This window comes from Gorilla gorilla, chromosome 13 (assembly GCF_029281585.2).
Source record: "Gorilla gorilla gorilla isolate KB3781 chromosome 13, NHGRI_mGorGor1-v2.1_pri, whole genome shotgun sequence".
NCBI lineage: Eukaryota > Metazoa > Chordata > Mammalia > Primates > Hominidae > Gorilla > Gorilla gorilla.
In genome coordinates this window covers 123,532,794-123,557,546 of record NC_073237.2, presented here as the reverse complement: position 1 = coordinate 123,557,546, position 24,753 = coordinate 123,532,794, and the positions used below count along the sequence as shown (strand labels likewise).

Sequence of the window (24,753 nt, the reverse complement as noted above, 5' to 3'; positions counted from 1 at the left end):
ACGGTGTCTGTGTCAGGGTCACTGAGTGAGCACATGACAAGCACTTACGATGGTGCTTGGCAGAGAGTACAGGCTCAAAGCAGCTTAGCTGCTACGACTGGTATTACGTAACTCTTGGAGCCTCTGTTTCCCTCCTGTGGAACAGCTGAGGTGCTGGCTTTAAAACCTGTCCACAAAGTCTTTGATGCTGCTCCCATTCAGTGGTAGGGTCTACGTCCCTCTCCTTGGACCTGCAGGCTTTCGTGACTGCCCTGAGCAGCAGAGTGTGGCAGCAGTAAGGCTGCGTGACTTCTGAGGCTGGCTCATAAGGGCTCTGTGATGCAGGTTCTACCCTGCTCTCCTTAGCCATTTGCTCTGGGTGAAAGCCAGCTGCCCTGCAGGAGGCTGCAATACTGAGGCTGCCATGCTGTCAGGAGGCCCAGGCCACAGTGGGGGGCCACAGGTAAGTGTTCTGTGCCCCCCGCTTGTAGCCCAAGCCCCATCTGGCAGCAAGCACTGAGCATGTGAGTGAAGATGGCTCCAGGTGACTCCAGCTCCAGCCAGAGCCCTGTTCAGCTTCCTGACCGACAGAGTCTATGCATGTAATAAAATGGTTGTTTCATGCCCTTAGGTTCTGGGGTGGCTCGTGAGTGACAGCAGTACTGGTATGCTGGTGAGTGCCTCAGCAGGAGCTCCCTCTGTCCCCCTACCAACTCCCCGATGTCTGGACGGCACCAGAGCCCGCCTGGGAGGCCACGAGCTAACACTCTCAAGAGGTGAGTGTATGCCAGGGGCTGGACTAAGGGGACTTCCCCAGAGACCCTGTGAAGTATGTCTGTATGAAGATTCCTATTCCTATTTCTCCAATAGGAAAACAGACTCAGGGGGATCAAACCAATGACCCAAGGGCCTACAGCTAAGAACTGCTGGAGCCAGGCTCTGAACTGAGCTCTGCCTGACTCCAGAGGTGGTTTCTACCACCAGGCAATACAATAGGGAGACACGCAGGTGTGTCAGAGAGCAGTCCTCACAGTGTGAGCACAGAAACCAGAGGGCAAGGCTGAAGATTTTCCTGGACTCGCGGTGCTGCCCAGGAATCTGAGAAAACCTGTCAGTTGGTAAAGCCACGTGGAGGCGGGGCTAACAAAATCTGGAAATGTCTTCACCAGTTCCAAAGTACACACAAACATTACTTGCCCTCTCTGGGGGTCAACGTTCTTTATGATTTTTTTCTCTCCAGGAAAATATTAGTTCATTTATAGAAACTAAACATTACATGTGGAGGGAAAATGGAAAACGTGGCATTCTTGGCCTTTTTTTCTCCACAGACACAGAAACTGAGAAGGTTTCTCCATTTCCTTTCTCACAGCCTATTTGTTGGTGTAGAACTGCCTGTGAAGTCATTCTGCAGGGGTGGAAAGTGGGGGCCAGCTCTCTGTGGGCAACAGGGACCATCCCAGAGACAAAGGGCAGCCTCAGCCCACAGACCACTTTGGACGTGAATCAAGGCCTCAAAGGGCGAGACCTGGGCCACTGTCAATGCGAGGGCAGGTGGGCTGGGTAGAGGGGTAGAGGCGTGGGCGCTGCCTAGAAGAGGGCCAGAGAGACCACCCGGCACATTGGTCTTGCTCCCACTGCCTCCTTTCAGCTCCTCAGTGTACCCATCCTTGCCCCTGGCAGCTTTTGCTGCCTGTTTCCCCGACTAAAATGTGAGCTTTGGGGGGAAGGTTCTTGCCTTCTCTTGCTGGGCACCTGGCTCACAGCAAGTCCTTGGCCTGGAAGTCTTGGGTGAATGAATGAATGAACATGTCTTAGGGCCTCTCCTTTGCAGGTGTGGGGGATGTGCCTACTGGAAAGGGCACCGAGCTGAAGCCTAAACCCCCTCCTGAGGAGCCGGGGAAGCCTGCGTTCCTCCCATTCCTGGGACTGCAAGAGGCACATTCCTGTCCCTGAGTCTGGTCAGGCTCCTGCCACGCAGCTCAGTCTGGCTGCCAGGTCCAGAAAGGCCTCCCTGGAGCTGCCCCTCTGGCCCCACCCTCCCCAGGACCCCAGGCCACCCCACAGCTGCAGCAGTACCCACTCTCTGTCTTCTGAGGCTGCTAGTGGGAAGCTGGGACCCCCGAGTGTGTCTGAAACCTTCCAGGCACTCCTCGACCCTCTAGTGATCAATGAAAACCTTCACATCCTGCTTCCAGGGCTGAAGCCAGGGAGTTGGAAAATTGGTGGAAAACACTCCTATGAGCTGGGGCTTGCTCTGCTGTGGAAAACTGCCGGCATCAGCACTTCTCCCAAGGCTGTGCCGAGTCAGCAGTCAGCCCACTCTGGAGCTGCCTCTGAGGACCAGGTGCCTACAGGACCCTGTAAGGAGCTTGAAGAGTGGTGGCTGATGGAGGGATTTCTGTCCTGGGCTCTAGGAATTCTAGACTGGGCCCTTCCTCAAGGGGCTTTCAGTCTGGCGGAGCAGACAGACATGGGCAAATAAGCACACAACTAACTGTGCCATCACTGCAGAAGGAAGTGCCATGGAGGGGCATGAGGGCCAGTTGCAGGAAGGAGCCAGGGCCAGCATGTGCCTGTAAAAGCCAGATAGTAAACAGTTCACGCTCTGCAGGCCACAGGGTCTTTGTCCCAAGCACTCAACTCTGCCACTGCTGCATGAAAATAGCCACAGGCAATATGTCAACCAAAGAGGGGTGGCTGTGCCCATATGAAAACAGAGGGTGGATTTGTCCCCCAGTTTGCCAGAGCCTGGCTGTTACACGGCCTGACCTGATCAGGGGTGGGGGTGATAGTGGGGAGAAGGCTTCCCCGAGGCAGTGATGTTTAGCTAAAAGCTGCAGGCTGAGGCAATGATGGAGGCAGAATCACAATATGACAATTATGATAATCACATCACCATGATCAAGTTCCACCTAACACGTGTGTTCTATGTTGCACACTGTGCTAATAACAACACTACCCTGTGAAGGAGCAAGATTTTATGCCCACTTTACAGATAGAGACACTGAGGCTTGGCAGTATGCTGAGTAGTCTGTTCACACAATTCAGTTGCATTTTTTGCCCTGCCCACTTGCCACTTCTGGTCGGGGGAGGCTGACCCCTGAGATGCATCTCCTGGACCCCTTGCCCCCAGCTTTCTATTGGATTTGGCCAATGAAAGGTTCTGGCGGCAGACTGAGGGCTGGAGGAGAGGGAGGCCAGGGATTTTTCTCTGCTCCCTCCTGCTTCCCCCTCCCTGCCCACAGACCCTGCACAGCCAATCATCCTCCAGAACTCAGCCATCCCTGGGGTTGGTAACACTTCTTCCGCATGCCCTTTAGCCTAGGGCTCCACCCTCCCCAGGACCCTGGGCCGGCCCATGGGTGCCTCGCCATGCTTTATTGGTTCTGTTCATTAAAGTCTCTTCATGTGAACCATCTGGGGTCCATTCTGTCCCCTGCCAGGGCTCTGATGCTGGAGGTTGGCTGGCTTGCTGGTTTCTGGTCTCACATGGCTAATAAACAACAGAGCCAAGTAGAGGTGTGGGTGGATTGTGGGAAAGGAGGCTGTACCTGAGGAGGCTGGGCCAGGGCTGGCTCCTGGCTGCCCAGCTGACTTCCAGGACAGTGAGGGGTCAAAGGAGGCCAGGAAATGCAGTGCCTCCTTTCCTGCCCCAGGGCCCAGTGAGTGACCCCATTCTTGAGACCCCCAATTAGCACTTTTAGTTTTCTAAGCCTGGCTCCAGGTCTGCAACCTCCTGTTCTTCTCCCTAACCCTAGCAGGGGGAGCCAGTGTTGCTCAGCGCAGACCTGGGCTGGGGGCTAGGGCTGAGGCTGAGGCTGAGGCAGGGCCCTGGGCTCTTCCTCAGGGAGGAGATAGTGGGGCAGATGGTGGTGAAATGCAGGGACCAGCTGGGTCACATAGATGCCTGGAGGGGAAGAGGAAGCCTCTGTCGCCATCGCCCTGGCAGGAAGCAGCATGCAGGCGTGTTGAATGGCTGGTGCTAGGGAGAGCCAGGCTGGCAGATGAGGGCTTGGGCTGGAGGTGAAGGGTGGAGGCACCAGGGAGGAGGAGAGCCCTCTGAGGCTCAGTCGTGAGGCTGCAGCAACAGGATCTCCTCCACACTTGGGCTAGTGTATACCAGGGGCCCACCCACAGCTGCAGCCTGGCTCTTCATCCACCTATCTATCCACCCACCCACCCACTCACCCATCCATCCCTCTCCTCCAAAAACCCTACGAAAATTGAGCATCTACAAAGGGCAGGCATAATGCCAGGTGCTAAAGTTCCAACGAGGAATGAGTCGGGCCCAGCGACCAGACAGAGAATAATGACAAGTTATGGTGAGTGCCATAAAGAAGCCAAGAGCTGAAATAAAGGCCACCCTGAGCCCAACAGGATGAGCAGGAGCAGACCACAAAAACAAGGGGAAGAATGTCTAAGGCTCGAGCGAGGGGCCTGGGGAGGAGAACTTCACAGAGGCCTTGCTACTCTCAGGCAGAGGTGAGGCTAGGGTGTGGCCTGTGGATGGACAGAGCCACTAGGGAAAGGCAGAGTTGGCTCACACCAAGGCGAACACCATCCTGTGCCTGATCCTGGGCTCTCCCACCTCTCCCTGCTCAGTGGCTCCAGCATGGAATCAGGCAGCAGGAAGGGGCACCGGGAGATGAGTATTCCAGAGCTGTCTGAAGGACAGCAAGCGTGGCATGGAGACTTCTTGGCATTTAGAGAAGTCCAGGGATGTGGCTCATCCTGTGAAGGCTATTGAACTGAAGAGGCTGCAAAGGCCAAACAGGCCTCTTATTCACACTAATTTGGAGAGGACTCGGAAGGACAGACCACCACTTTCATTTTGCTCCAGAATTCTGGCACTATCTCCCGATGCAATAGGTTAGTCTTTGCTAGCATTCCTTCTGTAGCTCTAAACAACTGCTGTCTCCTACAGTCTTCTGATAGGAACCCTGCCCTGCTCCCTCCTCGTCCCCCACAGGTCAGCTGTAGGTGACTGCGCACCTAAAAGGAGCAATGCTGACCGAGGGGGAAGGTGTTCTAGAATGGCAGAAATGACAAAGTAGAGACAAGACCAGCACTAGGAGCCTTCCTTCTGGCTACCCTTGCTGGGGGTCACCTGCCACATATGGAAGGCAATGGATTTGGAAGACTGCAAGAGATATTTTAATACTGGGCTTATGGAAACCCTGTGAAAATCAAGCTTCTGCCAGGACTGTCTTGAGGTACAGACAACAGCATTTCCGGAGGCCCCGAGAATCAACCAGCATGTCTCTCTAAGATACCAGAGGCCCCCAGGGGTGCTGGAGGCAGGGTCCGGCTTGTCCAATGCAGCCAGGAGAGGCTGGAAAAGGCAAGCAGCCCGGAGTCCCCCCTGGGAATCAGGGCAGAGCCTTACTGGGTGGGGCTCATGAGAGGCTGCCACACTGGCCCTATGGGCTCTGTGGTCCTGTGTCCAGCAGGAGCTGTTACAGAGGTTGGCCTGGCACCAGAGAGTGGGGAGAGTGGCTTGAGCAGGTCAACGGGCTAGGGGAGGTGTGGCACCACGTAGCAGCTTGTAGCAGCCACCCCCTTACAAACAGGGCACATCAGACTCTGAGCCGAGTGCCTTCCAAACAGTATTTTGTTTTTGACATTCCAACGTTCCTGGGAAGAAGGTTTCATCATCCCATTTTATAGGATAAAAAAAAAAAAAAAGGCCCAAAGGGGTTCAGTCACTTGTCCAAGACTGCAGTGGCCTAGAACCCAGGGTGGTATGACCTAGAGCGCAAACCAGGGGGAGGAAGTGCTGTTGGGTTCCCCTTGACCCCCCATGTCCCCGACCTCTCCCTGGACAGCAGTGGAGATCAGCTCCTGTCACTGAGAGTCAGTTGGAATATGAGTAAAAAGTAACCATTAAATAATAACGATGAAGCAGCCAACACTGAGCGCACTTTCACAATGTCAGTGTGAGCAGAGCACTTTACAGGCAGGCATGAGCTTACTCAGGCATCACAACAACCCGAAAAGGTAAGTCGTCATATTATCTTCATTCTGTGGATGAGGCCACTGAAGATTACAGGTAAAGTGACAAAGCCAGGAAACAGCGGAGCTCGGGCTTGACTGCAAAGCCTGGGCTCAAATCACTAGGGGACAGTGTATGTGTGTGTGTTTCACAAGTCTGATGAGCCACCTGCATCTGGTGGCACCAAATACCCTGGGCATCCTCCGCACCCCTCCAGGGCACATAAACCCAAGCCTGGGCAGCAGCCCCGCTAAGGGTCTGGAGAGCCTGGAGAAGATGCTGGGGCTTTCTCTACCTTGTGTGTGCTTCCAACTTGGGGCTCTGATCCTGCCTCTCTTGGGGCTGTTCAGGCCCAGGCTCTAACACTCAGGCTCTTCCAGGGAGCCCCGGCACAGAGGGGAACCACAAAAGTACCGCATGATCAGGAGCCTGGGCAGGCTGGTGCAGGAGGGCTGTGAACAGGGATAGCTGAGTCTGCTAAGCTGCAAACTTGATTTGCCCTTGGCCTCCCCAGTCAAGGCCAACTCTGGCAGCCACAATTAGGCTATTAAGTGGGTTTGCTCCCACTCGAGGTAGCTACGATACCTGCAAGATCTTCCTTGGAAGAGACTAGTCTTGGAGAGCTGCTTCCTGGTTCGATTCTGAGCGACAGTCTGAAAACAAAGATTTTCATAAGATCAGATGGGCTCTGGTTTACCACACAGGAACCTGTTTGGGGCTGGGAAAAGCTACTATAGTCGCAGAAGCCAGGAATACTGTGAGATCTGCTCCAGATCACAGTCACTTCCCTCTGAGGTCTCCGGGGGTTTCCACAGCCAAGAAACAATGGTTAAGAAAGACAAAGTGAAAAGGAGTTGAGTGTGGCCTACTCTCTACTGAGCACAGATGTGTTCACTCTGAACCAGTACATTTTCTAGATGAGGAAACTGAGGAGTGGTGAGGTTAAGCAGCTTCCCCAAATTCATAGGATTAGCAAGTGGCAGAGTAGGGGATCAAACCCAGGAATGTGTGACCCTGAACCAGAGTTAGTTTTTTCTTTCTTTTCTTTCTTTTTCTTTCTTTCTTTCTTTTCTTTCTCTCTTTCTTTTCTTTCTCTCTCTTTTTATTTCTTTCTTTTCTCTCTCTCTCTCTCTCTCTGTCTTTCTTTCTTTCTTTTGATGCAGTCTTGCTCTGTCGCCAGGCTGGAATGCAGTGATTCTCCTGCCTCAGCCTCCCAAGTAGCTGGCTGGGAATACAGGCATGCGTCCCCAACCCCAGCTAATTTTTGTATTCTTAGTAGAGACGGGGTTTCACCATGTTGGCCAGGATGGTCTCAATCTCTTGACCTTACGATCTGCCCGCCTCGGCCTCCCCTTTTTTGAGACAGAGTCTCGCTCTGTCGCCCAAGCTACAGTGCAGTGGCAAGATCTCGGCTCACTGCACCCTCTGCCTCCCAGGTTCAAGCGATTCTCATGCCTCAGCCTCCCAAGTAGGTGGGATTACAGGTGTGTGCCACCATGCCTGGCTAATTTTTGTATTTTTAGTAGAGGTGGGGTTTCACCGTGTTGCCCAGGCTGGTCTCGAACTCCTGAGCTCAAGTGACCAGCCCGCTTTGGCCTCCCAAAGTGCTGGGATTACAGGCATGAGCCACCGCACGTGGCCTCTCAACCAGAGTGTTTAATCATTACACTGCGCTCCCCATGATCAGATGCCCTTAGAGAGGCACAAGGCAACGGACATGCTATGAGGACTGGCCCTTCAATATATCTTTTTGAAGCACCGAATAAGAACTTCTGGGTGAAAATGACAGAGTGAGACTAGATGCCAGACTCTCCCTTTCCTCCCAAAACCAACAAAAAATTATAAAAGCTTACAAGTAAAAGAACTCACCAGGTGCAACTAAACAAGGGAAGGGGCATAATTTAAAGCCATGAACTTCAAAGAATTAGAGTCAAGGAAAGAAAAAGAGGTTTCTGAAACTGGACCAAGAGTTGCATCATGGCATGGATCCTGTCAAGCCCAATGAGAGGTCTCACTGGGTCTGAGTGGGGGTCCTTATCGCTCCCTCTGCTGAATGGCACCAGCTGCTAAGGAACTAGGTGGAGAGCACGGCAGCTACTCTGATGGAAATGAAGGCTCCACGGGGCATGATGTGAAACCTGAGGGTATCTCTTTCTGGAATGGGATACAGCTCCCCAACGAGGTGAAGGAAACTCCAACATAGGCCTTTTGCCAGAACACACATATGTGAAACAGACTGCTTGCTTACTGCCTCCACAGAGCCTGAGCCTTCTACTCCCACGGGCTACAGAAGAGGAGAAAGACTAAAACCCCTGGACCTCCCAGCTAGCAGTAAGGGGTTCCCCCCTCACACACATGGGAGGAAGGCCAGACATCTCTCCCACCCTCAGATCACAGCCATGGAACATCCAGACAGAGCCTCTCAAATGGGAGCCAGAAGAAAAGAAATGGTATGGCAATACAGCCAACATCCTCTTGCAAAAGAAGGAAAGAGAACAGGCGAGCATTGCCCAATGGCCCAACCGAGAAGGCAGCCCCAGGAGCAGACGAAATCCCCTCAAGTGCTTAGAGCAGTGGAACAACTTATTACAAACACAAGTAAAACAAAACCCGAAAAATGAGATGCTAAAACAAAGGAATGAGAAGAAAAAAGGAGATTGAAGACCTAGGGGGAACAAATCCAGGATTGAAATAAGAGAGTGCTGAATGAATACCTAAGCAGAAATAGACAATCCCAGTTACAGCTGATGAACAAGATGGAGGTTGCCGCTGTTAGCAAGAAGCGAATGGCTATGACGGGCAGAGAGCATCCAACACGGACGGATTCCTGGAATCCCTGGAAGAGAGAAGCCACGAAATGGCACAGAAGTACTCAAAGATATAAACAAAAGGAATTCTTCTGCCATGAAGAAAGATGACGACACCATGGTCTGTGGAAATCTGGTACAGAACCCTCTACTCTGAGGCATTCTCTTATGAAGCTTTTGAACTTTAAGGAATTCTTCACCTACCAGGCAGACAGGACCCTTAACAAGAGGAAGAAAAAAATCAGACGGGCTCATTCTCTACAGCAACACCCAAAGCCCAGAGACAACGGCACACGGCCTGCAGTGCTGAGGGAGAGAAGCAAAGGAGGGCAGCCAGCAAGGCCAGGTCTAGTCCAATGCAGACATTTCTCTGAGGGAATGCAGGGCACGCGGGCCCTGTGAGAACTTTTATTTTTCTGGTGGAGCAGTAGGTAGGGGGTCCTGCTTCCTGATGAAATGCAGCTAAATTAAGGGACTGATTAAAATAAAGACTCCAGGAATGGAGAAACTATGGAGAAACAACAGGTGGTAAAAACTGAATCTGTTTAAAAATACTAAACCGTAAGAATTATGATTCCTGAACATGCTTATGTTATAGACTTGGACTATGTGGTAATAATAACACAACTAACAAAAAGTTGGAAGCTGGTGAAGTGGAGGTTAAGGAAGGGGAGAGGGCTAATATTCTCATCTTTCATAACCAGAGTTGGCTGACACTGTTCACAATGGAAACCTAGTTAAAATAAAACTTATTGACTCAAGCCTCCTAATGTTTTTCCTGATCTCTTTTATTATTATTATTATTTTTGAGATGGAGTCTCACTGTCACCTAGGCTGAGGCTGGAGTGCAGTGGCGCAATCTCAGCTCACTGCAACCTCTGCCTCCCAGGTTCAAGTGATTCTCTTGCCTCAGCCTCCCGAGTAGCTAGGACTACAGGCGTGCGCCACCACACCAGACTAATTTTTGTATTTTTAGTAGAGACGGGGCTCACCATGTTGGTCAGGCTGGTCTTGAACTCCTGACTTCAGGTGATCCGCCCTCCTTGGCCTTCCAAAGTGCTGGGCTTACAGGCGTGAACAGGCATGAGCCACTGTGCCCGGCCCTCTTTTATTAATTTTAGAAGGCTCTTTTGGAAAATAATCTCTCCTTTGGTAAATAAATATTTAAAGAGCAGCATTTTTTTTCACATGAAAGTTTTTTTCTAGTTAAATTAAAATGAAATTAAAGTTAGTATTTTAAATTAAAAATAGCCAGTGTAGTAGAATCCAATTTTAATATTCTATCCTTCTATCCATCCATCTATCCATCCTTCCCTACATATATATACATTTTCTATGCATAGAAAAATGTCCAAAAGTATGTTCACTTAATGCTAATGGTCATGCTTTCTAGGCAATGGGAAATTGGGTAATTTTTCTTAAATAAAATAAAATAGAATAAAGGCTGTGGGGAATAAAGCACTGGTTGGACCTCTTGGCATAACATCTCCAGAGCAGATGGGGGAGAATGTCAGCAATGCAATGCCACCAAGGTAATAAGTAAGCCATTGCATCCTTGTGGGTGAGGAGCCAGCCTCCAGATGTCAGTTGGGCCATGGAGTGTGGGTCCTCAAGCAGAATCACAGGCTCTGCCCATCTCTTGCCCCTTGGGGCCAGGACCTCCGAGGAGGAACTCCCTCGATGGTCTGAGGGCCAGGGGTGAGAATGCAGCCCTCCTCCCTGGGTTTGTCCACTTTGACCACAACAAAGAGCTAGGCTGACTGTTGTTTAGCATCAGGTGCTGAGGCGTTACTCCTTCAAAGTAGGAGTAATTACTCATGATTTGCAGTTTGTCCAAAGATTATCTCATGGTCAGAAGTATTTATAGGCCATTTTTCTGTCTAAAGCATATTAGTGTTAATGAAAAACCATTGTCTCCTTTATCACAATACTGGTGCATAAATGGAAAATATTATCCCAGAAACTAAGTGGGAATAATTTTGTACTCCAGGGCACTCTTTTTAGGAACAGCCAATGCTTCGTAAATAAATAAAATGAGCTTGATTTGTGGTAAGCATAATTTTAATGGTAATCTCTGGCTTTCATCTATTGTTGTTACTATTGGGTAACAGATCACCATTTCTTATTATAGTTTAACAAATTATTATATAAAACAACTAAAAGCATTATGTCTACGTTGCAAAAGATCATTAGCACCACCTAGGGAGCTTTGAAAAAATACAGATTTTTCAGGCCCCACCCCAGACATCTGGATGGTTAGAGTTTCCCAGGTGACTCTGGTTCACAGCCACGGCTGCAGACCACTCCTGTAAAGCTGACCAGGTGGGACACTGCTTGAACATCCGTTCCCCTTAGGGTCTTTCCTGGTGAGTGAATTGTGGGTAACGTGGGGGTTGTCTCTGTGGCTACAGTTCTCTACAGTTTTCACGAACTTAGATGAAGACCATGCAGTCTGGCTAATTAAATTCACAGACACAAAACTGGGAGACATAAAAAATATACTGGAATAACAAGATTCCAAGGAATCATGGCATATTGGAAGCCATCATAAGATAAGATTTAAAAGAATACAGATGCTCCTCAACTTAGGACAGGGATACATCCCAATAAACCCATCATAAGTTGAAAATATTACAAGTCAAAAATGCATTTAATACATTTAACCTACCGAACACCATAGCTTAGCCTAGCATACCTTAAATGTGCCCAGAACACTTACAAGAGCTTACAAAATCGTCTAACACAAAGCCTATTTTATAAGAAAGTGTTGAATATCTCATGGCATTTATTAAATACCATGCTGAAAATGAAAAACAGAATGGCTGTATGGGTACTCAAAGTACAGTTTCTACTGAATGTGCGTTGCTTTCGCACCACTGTAAAGTTGAAAGATCGTTAAGTTGAACCATCCTAAGTTGGGGACCATCTGTGAATGTGAAGTTGACATTTAAGAGGTAAATGATTGATTACAAGATGGCTGGGACTTGCCTTAATACCAGGTCATATGAAAAAGTACTGAGGTTCTTAGTTAGTCTCAATCAAGCTGAAAATGGGCCAAGAGGACTTGCCAAGCAGTATGGCAGACAGGGTTAACACGAAAAAAATCCTTCTTTTCCCTCCAAATACATAGAAATGCTGGATAAATTCCCAGATGCCACAAATGAAGAAAGAACTGAAAGCCTCAGCAGGGTTAGTGGAAGACGAGGCCAAAGGGCCCATGGGTTTGTTATGAGAACTGGGTCTACTCCACAGGGGCTCTACGGGGAAGGAGGTAGGGCCTTGAATACTGCAGAGAGCTGAGAGTTATAAGGAACTGTCTCATCCATGAAACAGGCTCTTGGAGAACTCTGTTTGCTAGTCTGGAGATATGGCTAGAAGCTGCCTTGCCACCCAGCACTGTGGGTGGGGGAGTCACTTGTGAGAACCAGAGCACCACGCCTGTGCCATTCACAGCTGTGGGGTCCAAGTTCATATTATCCACGCCATGTGGGAAAGCCATACTGAGAAGTTAACACAACACCTTACTCTGAACTGGGGGGCCAATGAGGATGGGGCAGAGATGGGTATGAGAGCTGTTCAGACATCACCACTGCGGGGCTGTGAGGTCAAAGATCACACTGCACGCGTGTGCTTGTGTGTGCTGGGGCCTGGGCGCTACTGCCGTGGACTCTGATAAGCCCTGCAGGTGGCTACTCACTGGTCCCAACAAGGGCTAGGCCACTTGCAGGGACCTGAGCACTAAGGACAAAAGTGGGGCTGGGAGGCCTGACACAGGAGTACGTGGGGACTTACTTGTAGTTGTCGTCTTCCACAAACTTCTGGAGCTCTTCAATGTAGCGTACGGACTTCAGGTACTTCTGCACATGGGGCAGGGTGGTGAGGTGATCTGCAAAAGGTGGACCACATCCAGAAACTTTAGGCTCTCCCATCTTTAGGCCCCCAGATGAGAAGTATAGAAATCATGATTTTAGATGCTCCCGGGATACTGAGACTCATTCACTCTTCCAGCAGTTGCTGATGCTCTTTGGGGACTGGCCCTGTGCTGGCCACTGGAACAGAGGGATCATCAGGCCTGGGTTCTGCCCTCAAGGAGTACCCCCCAGATGACCGGGCCTTAGTCACCACACTCTGAGGCCACCATGTTTTTTTAGCCAGGAAGGAGGAGCTGCGCCTCCATTCAGATATCAGGGACTGGGGAAAGATGGCTCCCTGGCCTCCAAAACAGACCAGAGCCAGGTGTCTGTGCCCTAAAACAGGTTTCCATTGGGGTAACTGGGCAAGCCTCCTATATCTACCCACCAGCTGTGTGACATGAATTCAAGAATGAATGAACAGACCCTGTCCAGCCAGCTGTGGAGGCCTAACCCAGAAGCTGGCCTATGACTGGAGCTGCTGCATCCTAGGAAGAAAGGGAGGGGTCCAGGCACCTGAATATGCCTGTACCAGGCTCTGCAGCAGGTAATTTTATAGGAGTCATTTTTGTTAACCTTCACACCTGCCTCACGTGGGAGAAACAATATCCCCATTGCACAGAGGAAGAAACTGTGGCAACCTGCACAGGTCGCATTGCTGAGAAGGGCAGAGCTGGGTTGGGACTTCAGGTGATGGAAGGCTTCTGCCACATGGTGTTGCCCGTCTCTGGAGGGACTGGTGTCAGCTGCTCTCTGCAGACCTTCACAGTCACTGCACTCCTTCTGAGAGGGCCACTGGGTGGGACAGAACAAGCCAAGAGGAGAGGTGGAAGGAGTAGAGGAGGTCATGAAGAGGAGCAGAAAAAAGGGCGAGGAAGGACCCTCGCTTTCTGGAGAGGTGCGTCCAGGTGCAGCATGAGCACCCAATAGCTCTGGCCTTTCATAGCGAGATTCTGAGCAGATCATTTTGTTTCTCTGAAGCCTCAGTGTCCTCTCTCTGAAGTGAGGATGATACCTGTTTTACAAAGCTGATGGAGATGATGCAGGTGAAGTTGAACAGTGGTAAGAGAGCATTTGCTGGGCTCTCATGAAATGCCAGGGACTGTGCTAAGGGCTTTGCATGAATCCTATCCCCACTTTCATGCATGAGAAAACCTTCAAGGGGAGAAAGTGACTTTTCAAGAGACAAAGCTGGAATAGGAACCGGAGTCCATCTGACCCTGAAGCCCATGTCTGTGGTTGCTCGGCTGGCCAATGGAACAAGTATCAATGTATTTGTGCTGGAGATGGCCCCGGCCAGGCGAAATCTGCACTGGGAATACAGGTGCCTCCTACCCCTCCTGTCAGAGGAAAGCGGCCCTGAAGTGTGGGAACCCCCACCCTGCCTGGGGATGCTGTGGAGGGGCTGGTGAGCAGGGCTCTTGCTTCGGTGAACCCACCCTGGCTTCCCTGTGACATTCCCAAACGGAGGCTGTGGATTTTCTCACACCCTACGCACAGCAAGTGAGGCTGGGTTCCTTCCTACCACCCCTCTTTGGTGCTTCCAGACTTTTACTCCTCTGCCCTCTTGTGAAAGCCTTGCTCCCCAGAGGCAGGTGCCTAGAGCCCCACCCCCCGTGCACCACACCCCCTTCACGGCTGACTTCCGCTGACTAACCGCCTGCTCATCAGTGCTAATTCCCAGAAGACTTGAGCACCTGGCTCACAGTCAAGCTCCACACCCCAAGTCTGCCATCTTCTCGGGTGAAATCAATCCCCACATGGATGGCCCATCCAGCATTCTGACATCATCTCCAATGATTTTCTCCATCCCTCTTACACACCCACCATCATGGGCACACTGTGGATTTGGCCACGTGCAGCAGAGTGTGGCCAGTCGCTTACCACATCATTTCCCTTCTCCCAGGCCCACAGCTAGATTATATCTCCTAGCCCCTGTCAGCAAAAGTGGCCTGCACTGCTTGCAAGCCTGGACCATAAAACCCACCCATATATGGTTCTCTCTCATCCTGCACCTGCCAGCTGGATGCAGAGTCCAGTGGAGGATTCTGAGGCCATGGGAGACAGCAGAATCACAGAACAATGAAGCCTGGTCCCCGAATCTGCTTGGAGGAGAGCTGCCCAGAAAGCTCTTCATGAATGAATGACCCAGGAGCCAGAAAGACCTGGGCTCTGCCACTCACTAGACGCGTGATTGTGGACAAGTGACTAAACTGTTTTCAGCCTCAATTTCCTCACCTGTAATACAGAAATAGTAACACCTAGTTTGCATAGCTTTTGAAGATCAAACCTATGTATAAAAGGATCTAGTACATGTTTGATGCTCGAGATATTAAAATGAGGAACTTTGTAGTTCTTTGAAAGGTTTCTAGAGCTTTCTCACTGATAAGACCCAAATTTCAATGACGTAAGATTTCACAATTCTAACAACAAGGGTACTAACCATAGCTGCAGGAAACTTGTAAATCAGCAATTATTCGAAGAATATTGTTCATCTGATTGGATCTTTGTTCGTTTTCCATGATACTGCCTGAGGCAGGATATGCAGAATCAATGTAGATTAAATCCAGAAGATAGATTCCTAAAATTAAAGAAGATATTTCATGATGGAAGGAGCTTACCACAAACCAGAACAAAATAGCACAAAATAGTACTGATCTGCTAAAAAATATAAAGGGTGACTTATGGAAAACTGAGATAATATTTGGACTTTAATTCCAATCCTGATTACTAATTTTTTCACACAGCACTGCCCAACTATAAATCAAACATCTGAGCAACAACCAAAATGTATGCTGGCAAGATTTTAGCATTTCTAGTTCAAATACTCTCCAGCAATAAGGCTTTTACCTATAACCCAACTAGAAAATAACAGGACATGACAGGGATGAATACTTGTGTTTCTTACCAACTGCTGAAGTTTAATAGGTCTAAGGTGCCATGTCCAGGAGAACACCCATTTGGGCTGAATTCAGTTTCTTCTTTATTTGCCCAGCTGTCTATTTGTCTATCTGTTCCCTTACCCCTACCTCACCATACATTAACTAAGAAACAAAAGAAAAAATTAAAAAAGCAACAGCTCTCAGTACAAAAAATTCCCTCTAAAGCTAGAGAATTTGGCCAATCATGCTTAATAAGAAAATAAGATGTGAAATAAAAATACAGCTATGTTACAGAAATAGTAACATGTAGTCTGCAAAGCTTTTGAAGATCAAACCTATGTCTAAAAGAATCTTAGTAAGATCCATCACAGGCCAGTGATAAGCTGGGGGGATTTGAGGACAGACTGCCTGGCTGGGGAAGGGGAAGGGCTGCTGGCTGTGCAGCCACTACACAGCTCTCAGCTGGCTGACTAGCTGCAGGGCCGAGCTTCAGACCACCTGGAGATGTGCATGGGCCAAGGATGGAACGTCCTTTCAGCTGCCCTCCAGGAACACTGCTATTGTGCCCACCACACTGGCAGAGTTGGGCAGGAGAAGTGACATAAAGCAGAATTCAAGGCAGAAAACATTAAGCAAAGCAAGGAAGAGTGCTTGCTCTAAAAAACAAAAGTCCAGGTGATCAAGAAGATCTAATGGTTACAAATTTCTATGCATAAAGAAACAACACATCAAACAATACAAAGTATAAAAAAGTTAGAAATGAAAAGTGAGTTCAACAAAAACACAACCATAGAGGGAGGCTTTGGTATGTCTTTTCCAGAGTTTATATAAGCATATATGTATACATCATACACATATATATACATATACACATATATATATTAATGCAATGATACAGTATTACAGTAACAACGTTAACAAGTTTTAGGGCAGAGCATAGTGGCTCGCGCCTGTAATCCCACCACTTTGGGAGGCCAAGGTGAGCGGATTGCTTGAGCCTAGGAGCTCGGAACCAGCCTGGGCAACATGACAAAATCCCATCTCTACAAAAAAACACAAAAATTAGCTGGCCATGGTGGTGCATACCTGTAGTCTCAGCTATTTGGAAAGCTGAAGCAGGAGGATTGTTCGAGCCCAGGAGGTGGAGGCTGCAGTGAGCTGAGATAGTGCCATTGCACTCCAGCCTGGGTGACAGACCAAGACTCTGTCTCAAAAAAAAAAAAAAAAAAAAAAAGGCCAGGAATGGTGGCTCATGCCTGTAATCCCAGCACTTTGGGAGGCCAAGGCAGGCAGATCACCTGAGGTCAGGAGTTCAAAACCAGCTCGGCTAACACGGTGAAAGCCCATCTCTACCAAAAACACAAAATTAGTCACGTGTGGTAGTGGGCGCCTGTAATCCCAGCTACTCGGGAGGCTGAAATAGGAGAATCACTTGAACCCAGGAGGCGGAGGTTTCAGTGAGCTGAGATCGGGCCACTGCACTCCAACCTGGGCAACACAGCAGGACTCTGTCTAATAATAATAATAATAACAAGCTTGGTTTTCTATAAATGAAAATATAGTTCTTTTCAGGTACCCATGGAGTACAAAAATTGATTGTATATAAAGAAAACCTCAGTAAGTCCTAAAAAGTAAATGCTATATTATCTACTTTCATTGACCTTACTACATCTAGGATTTAACAATAAATACAGAAAAAAAACTAACCATTTGAAAACACACACGCATGCACACACACACTCATGTAACTCTTAGGTCAAAGAAAAAATAAAAAATCTGTTTGAAGAATCTATTTGAAGACAATGACAAGGAGAATACTACATATCAAAACTTATGGGTTCTGACCAAAGTGGTAATCAGGGGGAAATTTATAGCCTTAAGAATTTACTATTAAACAACTAAGAATTATTACAAATATTGGAATTAACTTGGTTAATTATATAAAAGTTGTGAGGGTTTGTGCATGGATAGATGAGCACTGCACTAAGAGTTATACGCTCATTATCTGATTTATCCTTCTAACAAGCTATTTTACAGAGAAGGAAAAGGAAACTCAGAGAGGATGTGTAACTTGCTCAAGGTCATGCAGCTGGTAAATGAAAGAGACAGGAGTTGAACCCAAGCCTGCCTCCTCCAGGGTACACACTTCCTGCCATTACAGTGGAGCACTGGTGCTAGATACCATGAGTCATTCGTCTACTTTTAAAATAGATGCACATTGTTACGGGAAACTGTTAAATCACAGAAACATATGCTAATGCTTCTCACAGGAGCCATTTCCACTTCCTTTCTTCCTGGTGGTACCATGTTTCCAAAATTTTAATAATTAGAAATAATTTCCCTTGTAGAGAAGCTCCAAGTTTGGTGAGTTTGAATCCACAGATTTTTTCTTTCTCTTCACCTTGTTTTTCTTCTCCCCTCTTAAAAATGTAACTCAGTTTTAGGGTACATGTGCACAATTTAAAAAAAAAATGTAACTCAGTTACCACCCTGAAGCGTCAGCAACGGCAATCCTGAAAAATGCTATTACTGCTTCAACCACAACAAAAAGCATCCTCTAGTGCATGGCAGGGAGTGAAGAGATGTGGGACATAGGGCAGCTTTATTCCAGATGCAATGTGCAGACTTCGGCCCAGCTGGCTCAGAGTGGCAGAGTGAAAGCTCAGCCTAGAAGCAGAGAAACTGGAGAGCAGGATGGGGGGAAAGGCAACTTGCTCCCTGGGTATCAAATCCAAGACAGAAACTTCCCTCCTGTCTCATGGGATCCTGCCACCAACCCTGGAAAGTAGGAGGAGAAAACTAAAGCTCAAAGAGATTAAGAAACCTGCCCAAGGCCTCACAGCAAGGGTGATGGAATTTGAACCCAGGTCTATCAGGCTGCTGCACCCATGTTCCCATCCACTGGTCATCAGAAACACAGAGGGAGTTGCCTTTTCTCAAGTAACACTCTCAACATGAAAGGTGCACCCTGTGCTGCCCTGTGAGAACAGGTGCCGGACACTGGGCCTCCTCTTGGGTTCCTGGAAGTGGATCCCTGAGTGGTGCTCTGCAAACTGAGGCCCACAGAGTTCATAATTCCCCTCTACAAAACGTGCAGATGCCCACACCTGCCTACTCCTCAAGACCCAGGAGTGTGAGCCAAGGCCATACCTGCTGAGGACTGGGTAGAGCACCCCTCAAAAGGAAGCCTCCTGGCTCCAGTGATGTGGGGAGACCTTGAGCCTAGGCAATGCCTAGAAATAACCTCCCTATAAATAGCCTTTCACTCCCACAATGAAAACCACAGCACAAGCAGCAAGTCTCCTACAGTTAACTCTGCACAAATCCACAGAAATCTTTTCAGTACTGTATTAGTCCACAACAGAGATATGTATAAGCCTAAACTGTAATGAAATCATAAGAATAACCACCTTCCACTTGTACCATGTCAGGCACAGTGCTGAGCTCTACATGTAGTTGGCACACCCCACAACCGCACACAGACACTTGTTTGCGTCATTTGCGTATTTCAAATCTGACTCCCCATCAGACCTAACGCCTCAAGGGCAGGAAGTGTGTCTTGCTCCAGGAGCTCAATCTCCAGCATCTAAAACTGAGCACACAGGAGCTGCTTGGTAAACGCTGGCTGACAAAGGAATGCATGAGAGAAGGCATATTTTAGTTAACTCATACAATAACCTTATGAAGCACATGTTACCCTCGTTCTGTAGCTGAAGAGAGAGCCACCACCAGTCAAGTGATGATAAAGAGAGCTAATGCTTACCGAGCACATACTGTGTGCCAGGTCCTAAACTAAGAGCTTTGCCCAGATTATCGATTCATAAGAAAAATGCTGTTGTCAGGGAGGTTTCATTGTGATTTTATAAGGGAAGAAACTGAAGCTGAGAGTGCACCGGGAATACCGCTTGTCTGTGGCCACACAGCTGGGAAGTGGCAGAAGCAGGATTTGAGCACAGGTCTGTCCAGGTTGTCTATGGGCGGTTCTTCTTTTACTCCAGCCAGACTCTGGTGTATGGCAGCCAGTGAGGCAAGATAGGGGCATAGGTGAACCCAGGCTATGGCTGTCCCTGCCTGATTTCCCCTATGGGGTCAACACTCTCCAAAAGGGCTCATGACTCTACTGTGGCTGCCTCCCCTGTGCCATCTACCACCTGCTACTCTCCACCTCCCTCATGTCCACTGTGGTCAGTCTGGTCAGTCCCAGGTCCCATCATCAGTGTCCCACCCAGTCCTGGGGGTCCTTCCAGCTCTGCCACATGACAAGCAGCTGTGGTATAAGTGAGAGAACATGGGGCCCAGATACAGGAGACTCGGAACCCTGGCTCTGCCACTCACCAGCTGGGTGGCCTTAGGCAAGCCTTTTTACCTCCCAGGGCCTCAGTTTCCTTGACTGTGAATAAGGGTAATAACGGTGGTTTACACGAGTCTCCCAGTCCAGGGCCTGGACCACTGAAGTGCATAAGAAGCTGAGCTGACCTTATGGCTGGCCCTATTTGAAGCAGCAGCATGGGAGGAATGAGCCCAGCTGGGTTTGCCACAACCGTGGATGGCGCCCAGATGCCGACTGCATGGTGGCCACCCCTCAGTTGGACCAGTGCTTGGAGCTGTCACCTGGACTGGGACAGCACAGCTGGACATCTCAGCTCCTATTCCTATTTACACAGAGTTACCAAAGCAGATGACATTGTGATGTTGGCCTTACGAAGATGGACAGTAACTGGATCAGCCATTGGCCCTGGCTGCCTTGGGGCTGGACAGTGCCAGGGACCAGGCAAGGCTGAGAGGTGCAGACCTGTTGGGGGAAACAACCCTGACAGTAACAGCCACTGTCTACTCTAGGGAAGGGAGGTATTGTGTTTACCATGGCACCTTAGCAGTGATCCTGTACAGAAGGCACTCCTGTTCCCCACCATTTTACAGATTAGGAAACTGAAGCTTAGTTTCAGTTGGCCAAGATCACACAGCTTGCAAGTGAGAGAATCAGGATTTGAATTCAGGACTGCCTGACTCCAAAGATCTGGGACAGACAGCAGTGCTAGGGGCTGGAGGCTGGGGGCTGGAAGTCATTGGCTGGCACAGGGATGAGGATTCCAGGCAGAGAGTTGGGGGTGTGAGGACCCCTGCTGTGGCCTGTCTTCCCCCAATCCCCAGGACACTGCTGGCAGCTGGCATCTGCCCCATGGCTATGCCCACCCGCAGACTGGACCTCCTCTGAGACAGATCCCAGACCATGCTTGGGCTCTGCTCCCTCCTTCCATGCCCCACACAGTGCCTGGTGACACTGCTGTAGCTGCCACATGAGTGCCAACCAGACTGCCGTGGTGAGGCAAACCCCCAGGGCCAGAGTGGGCAGCTCTCAGCTCGTTCTGCTCCAGAAGCCCTCCGCAGCTGGGCTGGCCTCAACACAAGGGGCAGGTGGCCAAACCTGCTTCTTGACAGTGAATACAGGCTCCCCACCAGAGGTGTCCACAGGATATCCGGCCCCAAGGAGGGAGTGCCAGGCTGACAAAGGAGGTGCTCTTCTGAACAGACACCTTCTCTGAAGCTGAGGGACACCCATGCTTGATGGCCCAGAGCCTGCTTGAAGCTGGGCGCTTGCAGCCTCCCCAAGCCAAAGCCCATGGCTGGCACCAGGGCTTCCCACAAGCCCAGAGACTCACTGCTCCCTTGTTCTCCCATCGCCACCCTGTCTCACTTCCAACCCGAGTCTGGTTTTGGTTTTTCTCATACAGCTATCTTTTTAATAAGGAAAATTCTGCTGTGTTGAGGGGAAAAAAAAAAACCCTCTACAGCATAAAAATGTGCCACATTTCCATCTTATACTTTCCATTTTCTCTCTCTCCCTTTTTCAAAGTTTGAGATGAAAGACTTTTTTCCATGTTCTCCTGCTCTGCCTTAAAAAGATCACTTTCAAACTTCAGTATTCAGGAGTGCTGGCATGCAGAACTATACTTGTGTGGTTTGATCACATAAACTGTCCTGATAAATTCCAAATGAAATAACAGAGCAGCAGCTCATTAGGATGTGTGTGCTCTCTTTAAGAGAGCACAAAGCATTTCCATCTACTGCATGACGAGATCTCAGCAGGCGGCCCAGGCTCCCTGAGAAGATGGGGAAGACTGTGAGTATTAACTAGCACCTGCTAATTAATATCCATCAAGCAAAACAGGGCTTCAGAACAAATCCTCATTTAGAGAGTATTCCTTTTGTGAAAGCTGTTGGAAACTTACTGTCACTGAGACAGTTTCCTCGGTCTGCAGAAGGGGGCAGGCGCAGGCAGTCACATGGCAGGTGGTCAGAGGCCACGCATTCTGGATGAGCACATGGCCTTGTGTATGACTTGGGGTTGTAGCTCATGAATCACAAAGGCACGTGGGCAAAGTCCTGCTGTCTGGACAGAATCCTGAAGTCCAGGGAAGCCAAATCACCTCCTGGCTCTCCAAGGTGAAATGAGGACACAACTATAGATCCCCTCATGCCCTGGGGATTGCCTGGTAATGTACAGGCATAAAGAGGTAACCCACTGTTTGCAAACGTTCCCCCAGAGTGCAATGGATGGCATAGCGTGCACTGGGGGTCTGATTGGCAGTAAGAAGGGGCATGAGGAGAGGCCATGCATCTGGTTACTGTTATTGGCCTTTTTTCATGCTGGACACTGTGCTGAGTATATTACATGTACTAGCTCATTTAATCCTTCAATGAGAATTGGGAATAGAGAAGAAACTGACACTTTTTTCTGCCTAACACCCACTCCCTATTTTGGAAACAGCCCTTGATTTCCTTTTGGGGAAATTATACCTCCCACACTCATAACCCATGTGGCTTCGGGGCATCTGGAGCAATTCCACCCCCTTCTCTGTCCCATGGGTAAAAACAAATTTTTAAAAATAATTATTTGGGAAAGAAAAAACACTTACCAATTAATTTTGAGATGAAAAAATAAGTTAAAATTAAAATATCAAAATTATCCACAATGACGCAAGGCCATGTAACCACCGAGAGAAAAGTCCACAGCCTCAAATGCTTATATTAATAATTAAAAAAACATTTAAAAAGTGAACTTAGTATTCATTATATAGAACTAGAAAAAAAAGAAACGAGAAAACAATTTAAAATATAAAAGCATAAATAATGAATTTTTAAAAAGTCAACAGTCTAGCAAAGTGATAAATAAAACTGAAAGTTGGTTCTTTGAGAAAATCAATGAAATGGACAATCCTTTGGTATGTACGACTGAGGAAAAAGACACAGATGAACAATATTAGGGATGAGAGAGGGGATACGATTTCAAATATGGAAGAGATGTTAAAATAGTGGTATGTGTAAATTTTATGGTAACATATTTGAAAATCTAGATGAAATGAATGCTTAGTAGGAAAATATATCTTCTCAAAGTTCTCTCAAGAAGAGGCAAAAAACTTTAATTTACTAATAAAGAGAAAAATATTAATAATGGAGAAAGATACTATTAGATTAGTGCAAAAGTAACTGCCATTACTTTTAATCGCAGAAACTGCAATTACTTTTGCACCAATCTAATTAAAATACAATATCTAGATGATTTTTAAGGAGCTCATGCATAAAACCGTAAAAGAAAAACAATGTTACTTAAACTGTTCCAGAACAGGAAAAATCAGAAATAGCTGCAGTTCATTTTATGATTCTAGCATAACCATTACACCCAAACCTGACAGAGGTGGCATAAAACAGAGACCAATCACATTAATAAATCAAGATGCAGGGATTCCAAATAAAATATTATCAAATAAAACTCACTGGCGTGTCCTGAGAAAGCACTGAGCTAGACACAGACTTCCTCAATGTGATAAAGGATACATATTAGAAAATTAAAACAATGTTCTTAATATTGAAATCCTATTAAATAGGAACAAATCAAGAATATCTGACATACTGCTATCATTTAACACTATGCTGAATGTGATAAAGCAAGACAACAAATGTGGAATAAATATTAAAGATGCATATCATAGTGTCATTTTTGCAGGTGATATGATTAGTTATCACATTAGTGATATAATTAGACAATTTAGGATAATCATCTGAAAAACTATTAGAATAACAAAGTTAACTTCAAAATAAATATACATAAATCAATGTCATTCTTATATAACAGTAATCATCAGCTAGAAAACACAATGAAAAAAAGGGCAATTTACAATAACAGCAAAACTATAAAACACCTAGGAATAAACTTAGAAATGTGTAAGACTTATATGAATAAAACATATTTGATAGAAAAATCATATATAACATTTATTAAAATCAAGTATACACATATCCTGGGCCTATTAATCCTTCTCCAAAGCATCCATTTTACTAAATAAAGGCACAATTCATAAGAATACAAACCTTTTATCTACATCTCTTTGTATCTGAGTCGTTACAACGAGAATGTAACACTTTGGTAATTCAGGTAAAAACTAATGAAGTAAAAATATCTGAAGGATTGAAAGAAGATGTAAATAAGTAAGGAAATATATAATATTCTTAGATGGGAAGACACAACATTGCAAGGATGTAAATTATTGCCTAATTAACATACACATTTCATATCTGAAATGATTCCAAAGTTCACTTGGAAGAGGAAATGTATGAAAATAAACATTTTTAACAAGAAGAATGAAGAGAGGGGCTTGTTATAAAATGTACTGTGATGCCCAGTCATTAAGCAGTATAGTATTGCTACAGAGTTAGACAAATAAAGGGAGCCCAGCAATACATACATAGAGATATAGAAATTTAGTATACGATGCAGGTATATTTCAAATCAATAGGAAAAGGAACAATCCTTCAATAAATGATACTGAGACAAATGATTATTGATTTGGAAAAATATAAAGCTGGATCTCTACTTCATTCCTAAAACAGAATAAATTACAGATAAATTAAGGAGTTGAAATCTAAATAATACGAGTACTTGAATAAAATACAGAAGAATAATTTTATAATGCTGAGGTACGCAAAGGCTTAAGTGTGACATAAGACCCAAAACCATTAAAAAAAGACTGACATATTGGGGTCCATTTCTCAAAACCCACACACTTCTGCATGATCAAATAAAACATCATACATGAAGCTGAAAGACAAATAGAGTAGGAAAAATATTTGCAATTTATAAGACAGTCAATAGTCCTAATATATAAAGAGCTCCTACAATAAAT

At 47.2% G+C, this 24,753-nt stretch overlaps 1 protein-coding gene across 18 annotated transcripts in view; it reads right to left on the bottom strand.

Moving 5' to 3' along the window:
• RALGPS1 (Ral GEF with PH domain and SH3 binding motif 1) overlaps positions 1 to 24,753 on the bottom strand; it is a 307,580-nt gene that overhangs the window by 41,919 nt on the left and 240,908 nt on the right. For all 18 annotated transcript variants that reach the window (XR_008668562.2, XM_031014342.3, XM_031014340.3 and 15 more), the window contains 3 exons: positions 15,133 to 15,270; positions 12,571 to 12,664; positions 6,557 to 6,624 (listed from right to left, as the gene is read on the bottom strand). Coding sequence is in view for 17 of the 18 variants with exons in the window: in XM_031014342.3 (XP_030870202.1) it covers positions 6,557 to 6,624; positions 12,571 to 12,664; positions 15,133 to 15,270 (300 nt within the window). In the remaining variant the exon portion in view is untranslated. The remainder of the gene's footprint in view (positions 1 to 6,556; positions 6,625 to 12,570; positions 12,665 to 15,132; positions 15,271 to 24,753) is intronic.